Source organism: Haliaeetus albicilla, chromosome W, assembly GCF_947461875.1.
Source record: "Haliaeetus albicilla chromosome W, bHalAlb1.1, whole genome shotgun sequence".
In the NCBI taxonomy this organism is placed as follows: domain Eukaryota; kingdom Metazoa; phylum Chordata; class Aves; order Accipitriformes; family Accipitridae; genus Haliaeetus; species Haliaeetus albicilla.
In genome coordinates, this window is record NC_091515.1 from 41,946,316 (window position 1) to 41,960,475 (window position 14,160).

Here is a 14,160-nt window from a genome sequence, read left to right on the forward strand (position 1 = left end):
TAGTGCATTCTTTACCTTCCACAAGCAAACTATCAGAATCTATTAAAATTACTTTATGCTGATAGTACTAGAGACAGGAGAAATCACAGGCCAAGAATCACATACTAAAGAATGTGTCTCAGGGTGCTGAGACCAGGCCCATTTGCAAGCAAATGGTATTGTGTGAAGCTGGAATGCTCAATGCATGACAAGTGATGCACTGCAGGGGGGCTGGACTAGATGATCTCTAAAAGATACCTTCCAACCCAAACCATTCTATGATTCTATGTGTTGCTGCCTTTGATATAATCTCAATTGGTTATATATGCTACTTTTAAGAACATCAGTAAATATCTAGAGAAACAAAATAAGAGCTGAATGTTTCACAAGATACATTTCTTTATTATCGTAACCACAGAAACATGATTTTGTACAGGAATGTGTAAGTGAACATTAATCAATTGAATTAAATTTGTTTCAAAGATCAGGTAAGCATACTACAGAACACTGTATTGTAAAGAACAAAAATATCTTCTTTCCGGCCTTACAGTGCACATTTTGGTGCAAGTATTAAGACACAATAGTGTTCAATCCAGCAATGTATTGCAGAACATCATGCCACAGTCCATTTCAAAGAGGGTCATGACATGCAGCTTGTTAATAAAATGTTGTGGTATATAAAACCACCACGTGTTAATTCATAAAATATATAGTGGTTTATTTGGATGATTTTGAAGTGATTTCAGTGTGGAATTTAGTTTTTATCCAGGACAAACATCGAGAGTCTCTTGTTATTTGGAATAGCCTTCTTTTAGGCAATGGATTTGGCTTCAGGTAGGAATGCCTCCCAGTATTTTATCAGCTTGCAGAGAAGGAAAAAAAAAAAAAAAACGCCTTACTTTAAGTACTGAATGTTGGAAAAGAACACACATACACCTTCTTCCTCTTGTACTGAATTTGTCTCCACTGGACAAAGTAAGAGCACAGATGCTTCCATTCACATTATCCATTGATTAATTATCCATTCACATTGTTACATGATGCAAGAAAAACACAAGTAATAAATACACAAATCTGCTCATGCAAACAGAGTTATTCTTACACACTGAGCACATTGCCACAGAATATAGTTATACAGAATTTGTTTGCACGGTGAGTTTGCCATTCTTACCTCTAAAGGTGTTTTGGTTTTTAATTATTTTATTTTATTTTTATTAAACAAAGCTGGAGGATTATATTCCCAGATTGAAAAAAGAAAAGATTTCAGACACTCATTTGGGAACCAGGCCTACTTCTGAGTCACTGAAAGCTGTTTTACTGCTATACAATATTCAGTACTTCTTTTGTTTGTTTGTTTGTTTTTAAAAAAGCAGATAAGCATTTGAGTATTCAAGTCTCTTCAGTAAGCCTAAGCACATATTTAATGCATTTTACTCCAGTCTACAAGTAAAAGTATTACTTGAATACACAAGACCTTCCACTCCCCTCCCACCTCCCTGACAAAGCTTCTCTCTTGCTCCCCTGAATTAGGGCTATGCAAGTGAGGACAGTAATAGCTGGGAAACAGCAATCACTATGTTCTCCTGCAATATATTACAGACTAGAGTTAGTTCTCCATGTTTTAGAAACTGCTATACTTAAAGCCTGCCTTTTTAACTAACCTAATATGGAACATATTAAGTATTAACTTGTACAAAAATTTTAAAATTTCTTACCTGCTGTTGTGTTTGCACTAATGATTCTAAGTACTTGATAATAACAGTTTTAAAGTCTTTCACTCGTTCCCTCTGTTAATAAAGTAAATAATTATGGCAGATTAACCTCTTAACCAAGTTTGCTTGGAACATCAATATTATTTAAAGCAAAACTGTCATTTATTTGAACAAAATTATACATGCCTCAAATCTTTGCACTTCCTCACGAATGGTTTTGGAGACCTGTTCAAAATCTTTTTCCCCTTGCTGAACTTTTGTCTCCCACTGGCAAAGGAAAAACATGCAGAGATAAGACTGCATTCTCTGTTCAGTCTATTGGTAGCTGAACTTTTTTTTATTATATTAGTGATAGTCATTCAAGAGTTGAAAAGCACCTTTTTGACATAATTAAGGGAAAATATCAGTACAGTAATTTCAGAACAACAATTTATAGAGAAGGATGTCATCAGATCAGTTAAAACAATGATATCTCTAAGGTAATGTTATCTGTATACCAAATATAAAAATATTTTAATATTGTTATTAACGGATATTTTGTAACAAAAAATTTAAAGATTCTTTAGCAAAAAAAAAGGATCTCTAAAGCTTTATTAGCTATTCCCTTTACAAACACTGCTATAAAAGGAAGCTAAACCTTTAAGTTTTCTTACCTGTTCGATCAAATGTGAAAAAGTCTCAAAAAATAGTTGCCTGTACTTTCCTATTCACAGAAGAGATTATTAAATCTTCATCTCTGCCTATGGACAAGTAATTGCTTATCTTTGTCATATTTCTGCTGCAGATGACAAGCTAACAAGGATGCGTTTATTGATAAGAACGTATATTATTTAGGCAAGCCAAAGCACAAACTTTCTTGCTCAGTGGGGACTGTTTTAAGAGACAGCAGCAATAAAAATAAAAGAAAATAATAAAAAATTGCAGGTAAGAGCACAGAAGGAAAATTCAGAGGAAGTGAAGCTGCTTGTACGGTTTTGCCATACTGGGAACAAGGCATTAATATCAATACTACAAAACACTTGATCATGTTTATCCTTATTTTATATCAAAAGACATCCAGCTACACAATTAAGAAAGCATCACCATCTATATTACGTTATCATTACTAGACTTTCCTTTGCACCTGCTTTTATGCAACTATTATATTGCTAAATTTAAACCACCTGTGTAAGTATATTATGAAAAAAGCTATCATCCTGACACTTCAGACATATGCATGCTAACAGACATTCTAAAAATGCAACTGTATCTGTTAATCTCAACATACTAACTGAATTATGGGAGCTAATAGATCTGGTAACAGTTATCTTCCTCAGAAAAAAGCAGCCAGGAAGCAACATTTTTTTTTTTTTCAGAGACAGCCTCTATAGGCCTATGGACCCACGTCCCAGTTTCATCATATCCAAACACCAGGGTTTGTAGGAATTATCACTGGATAATTTGCCATCTTACAGTTTCTGACAAGGAAAAATCTTCCCCTTGTTTAATATGGTGTTTTGAGGACTACTCTTTTACCTTTTATCTGCACAAAGGAACTGAGTCATGGATGAAGCTCAAGCTGCATAGGCTTCCACTTTTCGATATCTCTGTCAAAAGGACTACTATTAAAGAATTCAGCAACTCTGAATATATTTCAGTGGAAGCAATAATTTTCTGCCAGCACATTCAAATTCTGTGTTTACTAACAACCTTCTCTAAACACACAATAAAGTAGGAAAAAGAAATCCTTCAGGAACAACATCATTAATTCTTTTTATATTAAGAATGAGAAAGGGTCATTGAGTATTTCCTACTACTCCAAACACTCAGGAATTAGTTTTGCCAATGAGTTCCAGCTCACTTGTTGCATGGTGGATGGATGACATCAAGAGAGCCAACCAGCAAGAATGTGGTCACAAAAGAGTGACACTTTTTTCCCAATCAACAAGGGCCTTTTTAAAGAAAAAAAGAAAGCCACATTAATGAGCAACTTCAACACTGCACGTAAAATATATTGAAGTGCAGAAAGAAAAAAGCAGCTTGGGTTAGTGACCAATGAGGCAGCCAAACAAAATAAAGTGCATAAGAGATTGAAATCTGCAATGATGTTCTCCATTATTTCATGAGAAAATAGTGGTACACAACAAGAATGCATTAATATTAAATAATTAAACTGTCCTACCTCTTCAATTTCCTTAGTGAAGCATGTAGAAAAAGTGTATAATTTATGAAACTTCAACATGTTAGATTTTTACTGAAATTATAATATATATATATTTAAAAAAAAAATATATATAAGTAGATATGCTGGATCATTAAGCAAAACATGTTCTCTGTTAGTCTTTTTAGCTAGATTTTAGCTTTAGAAGCCAAGAGATGTTCTTCTGACTACCCAAGTCATCTGCAACAGTTAAAAGCATTTTTAAACTTGTTCATGTTCCCTTCCTCCCATATCCCAGACTCTGTAGAGACAGTATTTGATTGCCTTACATATCTCAGAATGGGTAACAATTGTGCACATCTCATATTTTAAATAAATTCCTTTTAATAATTTCAGCAAATATGGAAAATAGCAAATACATGATTTATAAACAAAAATTGTATAAAATAGTGCATTGATGGGGACTGAATGAATCAGTACAAAAAGTCTGGCCTCTGGAATAATATAAATACTTGACAACATTACCTCTTTTATATCATCTTTAGCTTGCTGCAGTTTATCAGGTCTGTTGGCAAGTTGGAGCTTTGCTTCAGCTTCATGTTTTTTTTGTAAAGTGACCTGAGCATCTTGCCATTTCTGCCAGCATTTCATTCGATGATCAAACACACCCTGTAAGTATGGGCATTTATTAAGCAATTGCAATTGTTAAAGTTATCTAAAGTCCTATTAGGAAAAGATATTTCTGGATAAAACTGGAACAAGTGTACTCAAAAGAAACTTCGCTGTGTCTTGGATTTCATTTGCCAGCATGCTTGCACAGCTAAATACCATTTAAAAATAACAGAGGGCATTTAAGAAGCCTCTTTAGAGCAGACACCTTGGTGCTCCAAATCATCTTGTGTTCCTTGACCCATCACAATACTACCAAAGCAATCACTGCAAAGTGCTATAATACACAAATGCTTCTCTAAATACAGATTCTAGCAAACTTTTTCTTTTACTATACGCATAACTGGCAGTACATTTTTGTTAGCAATGGAAGGAGGTAGTAGAATTGAATTATACATTTTTATATATTATGTATTCTATATAATAGAATAACAATATATAGAATAACATATAGACTATAACTATATATATTGTGTGTGTGTATATAAAATACATAAAAATATATTCCCAACAGCCTGACAAGTTCAAAGATATTTCTGGATAAAATCCTTAGACACCCCTGTGATGGGTTGACCCTTGGCTGGCTGCCAGACCCCCACCCACAGCTGCTCTCTCATTCCCCCTCCTCAACAGGACAGGGGAAGAAAATAAGATGAAAAAAAGCTCATGGGTCAGGATAAAGACAGGGAGATCACTTACCAATTACCATCACAGGCAAAACTGACTCAACTTGGGGAAGATTATTTTATTGACAATTAAAAACAGAGTAGGATGGTGAGAAACAAAGACGAAAACTAAAACACCTTCTCCCCACCCACCCCTTCTTCCCAGGCTCAACTTCATTCCCAACTCCTCTACCTTCCCCCTGCCTGAGCAGCACAGGAGGGATGGGGGGGTGCAGTCAGTTCATAACAGTTCCTCTCTGCTGCTCCTTTCTTCCTTACACTTTTCCCCTGCTCCAGCATAAGTTCTTCCCCCAGTCTGCAGTCCTTCAAGAACTGCTCCTGCATGGGCTCCTCGCCACAGGCCACAGTTCCTGTGAGGAGCCTGCTCCTGTGTGGGCTCTCCAGGACTGCAGCTTCCTTCAGGGCTTGCTCCTCCTTCCACTTGCTTGGGTGTGGTCCTCTCCACAGGCTGCAGGGAAATACCTGTTCCAGCACCTCCTCCCCCTCCTTCTTTGACCTTGGTGTCTGCAGGATTGTTTCTTACGCTTCCCCCTCACACACACACACACTGCTGAGCAGCAATTTGTCCTTTCTTAAATATGTTTTCACAGAGGTACCACTAGCTTTGGTGATTGGCTCAGCTTTGACTAGCAGTGGGTCCACTGGGTAGCTGTCTGGAACCAGCTGTGTCTGGCATGGGGCAGCCCCTGGCCTCTTCTCACAAAGGCCACCCCTGCGGCACCCCCCACTACCAAAACCTTGCCACATAAACCCAATACAACCCCTCCCCATGTCAAAACCTAATCATGCTGTACACCAAAATTGAATACTTTCTTTAAATGAGATGTAGATCCACAAGTGATATTTGTTGCTTATGTACTGAAACTATTGGTTATCTAATATGGCCAAACTATTTTCTTGAAAACATTTTATGAGCATACTGTAAAAATCAGTTACCTGAAAGAAACATGTACAGCATGCTAACTAGTATGGTGTCTCTAAATACTCTGCACAATTAATATTGCTCTAATTAGAAGATATTCACCATTTAGATTTTGTCTGGATCCTATTAGATTTTGTCTGGATCCTATTAATCCATGCCCATTTTTGGTCACAACAGTTTTTTATCATGGGAATAACTGATCATGGATTCATTCATTTTACTTGATTGGAATTTCAGGCAAAAACTCAGCAAGTCTTAACTGCATAATGAAGCGTGCAAGTGCATACAAACATTCATAGACTCATAGAATGGTTTGGGTTGGAAGGGACCTTAAAGATTATCTAGTTCCAACCCCCCCTGCCATGGGCAGGGATACCTTCCGCTAGATCAGGTTGCTCAAAGCCCCATCCAACCTGGCCATTTACCTTAAATATACAAACTGCAAAGTGTGACCATAAACACAAAACTTAAGCATTTTTCCTAGCAGTACTTACTTTTACTGCAGCAATAAGACGAATGTAGTCACCAAACAGTTCTGAGAACACATAAAAATCAGCAAAAGCTTGTTCTTGATGCAACTGATCTATCTTCTCCTCAACCTCTGCAAGCTGAGACAAAGCTCTAGATAGAGCAGTGTGGTCCTCAGAATTACTTAACATGGCAGCACTTTTAGCAAAGGCAGCTGTGTTGGCTGAAAGCTCTGAAACACAGGAGTGACATCCATACAATGAAGTTAATTTGTTATGTTACTCTTCAAGATAGAACAACCAAGCAGACCTCTGCCCTACAGCAACCCTAAATTTACCAACTGAAAAATATAAACTATATTTCCCAAAGCTCACAATAAAATACACAAGGAGATCACAACGAAACCACATTAAGGAGAACATAGTGCACCCAAAACTCTCCAACATCAGTAAATTATTTGCTGAGCCTGTTATGTGATACCTATTGTGTTTTGCAAAATACATGGAAGAAACTGTCACTTCAGTATTATCCAACTGCTTAGTTCAGAAAAAGTCCAAGCCCATAAAACAAAAGTCAAGCCACATATACAGCAAATTCAAGACAATCTTAACTGGTCTGTAGTGAAGTTGTTCCATGCATTTGTGGGGGAGGAAGAAGAGGAAGAGAATTATTCAATGAGAACATCAACACCAGAGTGGAATTTGCTTCCATTATACTGTTCTATTGACTAAAGTATCCTTAACAAGACTGTATACTGTAATATATTGTCATGTTTTAACATGCCTTAAAAAAAAAAAAAGCATATGACTTTGTGGCTGGCATCCATGAAACTGAAGTATTGAGCTAATTCATTAACAAACACTTAGGCAACTGTCTTATCAAACCTCATGTTAAGTCATCGTGTTAACTCCTATGAAGGACCTTTGAACAAAATTTCATTGTAATCCAGCTTAGTTAAGGATTGAAAGCACAGGTTTGTTTATAACTGTGCTGCATTTGCAGAATCATCAGAACACCAGAAATATTTGTAGAAGAAAAGTCTTCAGATATTTAAAACTATCACAATTTAAATACCACTCTTTAAAAAAAGCATTTCTTGAAATCTAAGAGCAGGTGTCAAATCAGCGGTAATCAAATACATTCCCATTTTGATTACTTCTTAAAATACTCTTTAACCTTGAGGACATCTGATCTCAGAGACATCTGCCTCTACAGAGAATAATTCCTAGAAGGAGTATGAGAAAGCAATTTAAGACACATTCATGTACTTTTAAAAGGGCACAGTTGAAAGGTGACCCCATACTTAAACATAATGCATCTGTGTCAGAAGGTCCATTTATGGTCTTTCATGTACTACAAATCAAACTTTGATTTATTTAATTTATATTAAAAAAAAAATTATCTGATGGAAAGTAGTATTGACAAAACAGCTACATAGGTGATTAAAATATTAAGCTTATGGACATTTCTTCTCTCAAAACCTAAAATTGCTAGTGAAAGAAAGAGAAAAGGAGGAAAAGTTATCTACACATTTGCCTAGTATTCCTCCGATACAGGGAAAACCTTTCAAACCGCAAAAATAACCTGATTTGTCTCCTATCAGAAAGCAGTATTGGTGTGACGGAAAAGGACTTAACTGCAAGGTTCAAGCAAATGATTTATTTGAACTTCACTCACAGACGTAACACGCCACTATTGCAGGTTTTACAGATACAATGGAGGAATGCACTACTGCAATTTTTTAAGGCAAGAGTAGTACATTATTACAACCACAAGCAATTCACAGACAACCATAAGCACACATGCGTTTACAAACTTAAAGCATAAACAATATTCACTTACCCCTCCAGGTAAGGGCTTTCAATCCCAGGGAAGTTACCTCGACCGGCGTCCCGATCAAGGGGGGGAAGGGTTTCCTTCACAAGCCAACTGTATAGTTGGAGAAGTGACTCCCCCGTTTCCAACCTGAATCTTAAGAGTTTTTATCCCCTGACTTGTGGAAAGGTGTGTATGACTATGTCTGAGTGGATTATGATATATGCCTGAGTGGATTATGTATATCTGAGTGGAGTTTCCCCTTATCTTTCCTTTGTTGGTCTGTGATTGTTTGAATACACAAGGTTGTCATTTGAAACTGGGGCTGAAACCGTCCAGGTTTTGGGGTTTTTTTACCTTGCTTCCTCAGGCAACTGAATAGTGGTTGGATTGGGACTCAGGGCATACTATTTGTTAAGGGATTTCAAGGCTCAGTTCAGGTTTTGGTTCTTTGAATGGCACAGCTACCTCCCTGTTTAGTTTAGGGTTTATCAGACAACCCAGGGCTAAGCTGTCTACACAGCTCCCCGTGAGTCATCTCTGCAGAGAGACAGGGCCTCAAGGCAATCCAAGGCTGGGTTGCTTTTGTAACCCCCCATGAGTCGCCTGTGTGCACTAGACATGGTGAAACTCGTTTGTGAACTATGAGCAGGACAATCCACACAGTCCACCCTGTGACCTGAGTCACAATTCAACCACATGTATGTCATCATTGACCGGTGTGTTGGTATAAGTTTCATCTGTGTGTTTTAGTAGATTTACGTATTCCTCAATTTCTGGGTGAGCCCTTACCTGAGAGAGAGATTTTACAATCATTCTTTTTACACAACTAACGGCAATGCATGCTACAATAATAGAAATTATATTAACCATCAGTGTTTGTAACAAGTTAACAATCCATCCAGAAAATACCCATCCTATCCTACCAAAAATATTTCCCAACCAGGTGTCCTTCATTTGGTCCTGCAGTTCATGAGTAACTTCGACTATCTTCTTCATCTTCTGGAGGTTTTCCTGAAGAGGTAGTGACACATTAGGAATTGTGACGCAACATTCTTCTTGTTCATGGTTTGCTTTCAAAGTATCCGCACACCCCTTGTTCTTTGAGTAATATCATATCCAGTGCAGGTCGATTTTGAAGTGCGACTTTCGAGGCAGTTTGTACTTGTGTATCTAGCAATTCAAAATTGTCTTTAGTGAGGTCTGCCAAAGCTTCCACTTGTGCAGTTAAATTGGACAGCACAATTCTAGTTTTAAGGTGACCTATTCCTAGCCCAAAGAATCCTTCGGCCCATACCGCTAATTTCTGGAATACAGTCCAATCAGTGTTGTCTGTACTCCTTTTGATACGGGGATGCCACAGTCCTTGAGAGAGAAATTTCTCAGAGTAATAAGAAGGACATAATGATGGTACTCCCAAAGTACACTAGAGACCAGGATGTATAGGTCTTAACATATCTGCAATAGTCCCATCTGAGCATATCCAAGTTAACTGACATGGAGCATATATAGGTGAGTCATCACAATTACCCATGGTTCGAGGAATGCGACAGGAGGATTTCTCAGAATATTTTAAGTCTTTATAGCTTATGCTAGTATTACATCCCATTGCTGGGGGATATGGCCTGGTGTAATTTTGACACAAGCAGGCAGCACTGATTAAATGCCATAGTGAAGGAATTAACCACAACCAACTATTTTCTAGATCCCCACCAGTGGTACAATTTATAATATTTGTACAATTCCACAGGGGTGTTTTTTTTACATTGGGTTGTGTTGAGAACCTTTGTCGAGACCGCCAGGGATAGCACTCCTTCCTGTCATCTTTTCTCTCCTCATGGGCTTGAGACCATAAACAATTAGCAGGTGGTCCTTCCATCATATTGAACCACATACATGAATTACCAGGTGTTGATGGAAACTCAAAGCACCACTGGGTGTTTACCGGTTCCACATACCTCAGGACTAAGTGTTTTCCCCAATATGGCTTATCCCCATACCGTGTATCTGCCCCAGGGTGTTTGGAACACGGCTGTTTGGAGAATTGGGGCTGTTTGCCCCTACATCCTAAAGTCTTATTGTCCCGACAAAGTGGGGCATAGGAACAATTTAGGCTCCAAATGGAAGTTCGATTTAACATATTGTTAAATGGCCACTTCCATTCAAATTCACCCCAAATGGTAGACTTATTTTGATTCCAGAGCCAATCTAAATTCTTACCTATATCCATGGGGAGAGCTGTTATGGGGATCCTCTGAGTGGGGGTATGTGGTAAAGGCAAACAGGTAGTCACATGAGAAAAGTTAAGCATGCGAGCAAAACCTTGTATCATCTTATAGATCACATTGTCTTGTTCGGTATGATTCACAATTGGGGAACCATCGATGTGTTGCTCAAAAGCCCAAGGCTGTCTATTCCATATCCTAGATTGTTTACTTATGCCTATAGTTATTACTAACAACAATTATTACAAAAAAACCTTACAATTACAGCCATAGTATAGCGCTATTAAAACTTAGATTAACAAACAGTTATCCCTACCAAAACAAACATACAAAAATCAAAAGATCAAAACTCCTGATCCATGCTCCAGGTCTGTGTAGCTTGTCAATTCCTCTAAGGTACAGTTCACATCAGTTCGGATTGACGTCTGTGAGGTCTCCACCCCGTGTCTTCCCAGTTGTCGCTTATCCTTCATCAACTGGAACAGTCCTATAATTTAAAGAGAAGAGAGCTGCTCGAACATATACACACTCGACGATAAATTGGTTAGAAATCTGGTATAATCCACCTGCTACTTATCCGATGTATGCGATTGGAGCTATCTTTTGCTTCCCATGCATACAGCCCCCTCGGGTTGGTCAGTATGCAATTGTGTGGGAAATTTGCCAATTTCATGTGGTTTCTTGGAGATTAAATCTGCAGTAGGACAGAACACCTTAACTTTTGCGTTTCCATTTTCACCCCATCTGTTAGTATATACTGCCTCAGACAATCTCAAGTCCCAGTTTGATGCATGGACCCTTGCAAATCTTTTGATTAGTCCATTAATTTGTTCCACTATTCCATTTGCCTGAGGGTAATAAGGAGTATGGAAGATCCAGTCAATACCTTCCCAAGTGAATGCAAACTGAGGTTTATCCTCCTCTTGAAGAGGAATCATAAAAAACATATCCTTAAAGTCCAATGTGGACATCCATGTGTGATGTTTTGCTTGGATTTGGGTGACTAGGTCAGCAATGTTAGGAACAGCAGCTGTGAATGGCATTGTATTACTATTAAGCCTCCTGTAGTCAACCGTCAGTCGCCATCTGCCGTCGGGTTTACATACTGTCCATACTGGAGAAATATAGGGCGAGTGTACTCTAGTTATAATGCCACAGTTCTCCAAGTCTTTGATCACCTCTCTGAGCCCTGCTTTAGCAGCAGCCGGTAATGGATATTGATTAACATTCGTTACTCTGGAAGGGGGTAACTTAATGGCTGCTTCAAGCACCCGAACTTCACACGGTGGGGCTCCAAAGCTCCACACTGTCCCATCAGGCAGTTTCCAGACTTTGTTTGCTAGGACATCAAATCCTAGTATATTATTTCGATACAGACCAATGACCACCTTTATCTTAGTCATTCGATTTTCCCCTGGAAGCCAAACACATATTTTACTAATTGGTCTGGTTTCAGGGACTCCAGTTACTCCTATTATATTTATTTTTTTCCAGGTAGGGGTCAATCCTAAACCTTTAGCTGTTTTTTCAGTGTTAACACTTATTTGGGCTCCAGTACCAATTAGAAAATTTACGGGTATTCGTCTGGGGCCAGTGGCTAAAATAATATATGGATCAATATGCTGGTTAGGCCATTCTAAGCTGGATAGTATGCGAGTGGGTCGGCCTGAAATTCCTCCCACGCTTCCTAGTTTTTTAGATGAATCAAATCCTTCCTTAAGCTTGAGTAAGGGTTGGCAGGAGCAGAGGGTTTACTCTCCTGCATTTTGGCAATATCAGTACATCCCATAGCCTTACTAATAGGCTGCTCCACCAGGTTTATCACTGTACGAATATTTTCTATGGACTGCCCATGTAACACTGAGCGGGGTATTCCTAATGCTAATGCCTTTTTCCATAGTTCATTGCGCTGAGAGTCAAAATGAGACTACATTTGTCGAGGGGGACGGGAGTTATTCTCCTCAAAAATCGTGCCTGTTGGACTCAGCACTGTGAATCTGAACCTTCCTCTAACCAGCCCATCTCTCTACCATAAATCACTATTTCTTGTAATAATTCCCCCCATGTTAAAACAGTCCGTTGCTGCTGGTTGGGGTTGCAAGTATTATGATCAATTGCCTGTATAATTTTTTCTTTTAGGTTTTGCACATAAATTTTCAAGACATCAGGGAGACCTCTAATTAATGGTTTAAGGTGGACTGGATCAACCGGAGCAGCAAGGGGAATACCCTGCTCCCCACACTCGTACATAGCTTGTATACAGGCAGCCTTTTCCACTGATTCAGCCAGCCTAGATAATCCAGCCATTTTGATAGTCAGAGGTTCACCTTGTTCTCTAGAATCTAGTCCCCCTGCCCAATAGGCAACTCTGAGCATCAAGGGTTGGTTCCCCACGGGACCCTGATCAAGGAACACACCAGGGTCCCTGATCAAGGAACACACCAGGACCCCAATATCCCCTAGCATCCTCCTTTCTCAACAAGACTCCATCCCCTCCATTCAATGACACGCCATAAATATTAAGTTTCACTTTCCCCCAGCTTGCATGAAAATTTCTCTTGCATTTGTGCAAGCTCAGGTCCTGACCACGGGGTGGTTAGGGTTGTAGTTAAATTTCGATCGTTCCTGGCCCTGACTGTACCTCCGTTTTAATGAGGGGTCAAATTTCAATATTACTTGCCCCATCGGATTCATCATCTGGGTTACCCCAGATATCCCCGTCCCAAGTGTCAGGATCGGCACACATAACTAGATTCCTGACTTGGGCAGGAGAGGGAGTTGGGGCACTTGATAACAACAATTTTAATTTTTGTAGTAACTTTCTGTTCTTCTCCCTTTCAGAATTTAATTCATCTTTCAAAAACACCTTTTCAACCTCCAATTGTCCATTATGAACATTCAAGGCCACACTTATCTTTTGTTCTGCCTCTAAAGCAGTTTTGGTTACTTCAACTTCAGTTTCTAATGCCCTGAATTTCGTAGCTTCAGTGAGATCGGCTGCACCAGTTATTTTTGCCGTCTCAGATTTCAGTGCCTCCTCCTGTGCACAAGTTAGACATGCTCCAAAAATAGTGCACAGGATACCTTTACCTTTCCCATTTTTCTTTTTCTTTTGTTCCTTCCTACACTGCTCTACCCATGCCACCACTTTCTCTTTACTTCTCCACAACTTCTTCGCCTTCTCCTTGTCTGCAGGAGAAGGTTTACAATCATGTTTCTGCAATAGTTCCTCCATTGTATCCTGCCAACTACGCCAAATTAATGTGACGGAAAAGGACTTAACTGCAAGGTTCAAGCAAACGACTTGAACTTCACTCACAGACTTAACTGCAAGGTTCAAGCAAATGATTTATTTGAACTTCACTCACAGACGTAACACGCCACTATTGCAGGTTTTACAGATACAATGGAGGAATGCACTACTGCAATTTTTTAAGGCAAGAGTAGTACATTATTACAACCACAAGCAATTCACAGACAACCATAAGCACACACGCGTTTACAAACTTAAAGCATAAACAATATTCACTTACCCCTCCAGGTA

At 38.8% G+C, this 14,160-nt stretch overlaps 1 protein-coding gene across 2 annotated transcripts in view; it reads right to left on the bottom strand.

Annotated features, from left to right (window-relative positions):
• Positions 1 to 354: 354 nt before the first annotated feature.
• Positions 355 to 14,160, bottom strand: part of LOC138683376 (sorting nexin-2-like) — a 123,673-nt gene continuing 109,867 nt past the window's right edge. Inside the window, exons 11-15 of one of the 2 annotated variants that reach the window (XM_069775095.1) lie at positions 6,603 to 6,808; positions 4,357 to 4,500; positions 1,878 to 1,958; positions 1,695 to 1,766; positions 355 to 841 (exon numbers count right to left, since the gene is read on the bottom strand). In XM_069775095.1, the coding sequence (XP_069631196.1) occupies positions 791 to 841; positions 1,695 to 1,766; positions 1,878 to 1,958; positions 4,357 to 4,500; positions 6,603 to 6,808 (554 nt within the window). In that variant the 3' untranslated portion in view covers positions 355 to 790. Of the gene's footprint in view, positions 842 to 1,694; positions 1,767 to 1,877; positions 1,959 to 2,232; positions 3,865 to 4,356; positions 4,501 to 6,602; positions 6,809 to 14,160 lie in introns of those variants that run through there. The other variant, XM_069775094.1, reaches the window with a different exon arrangement.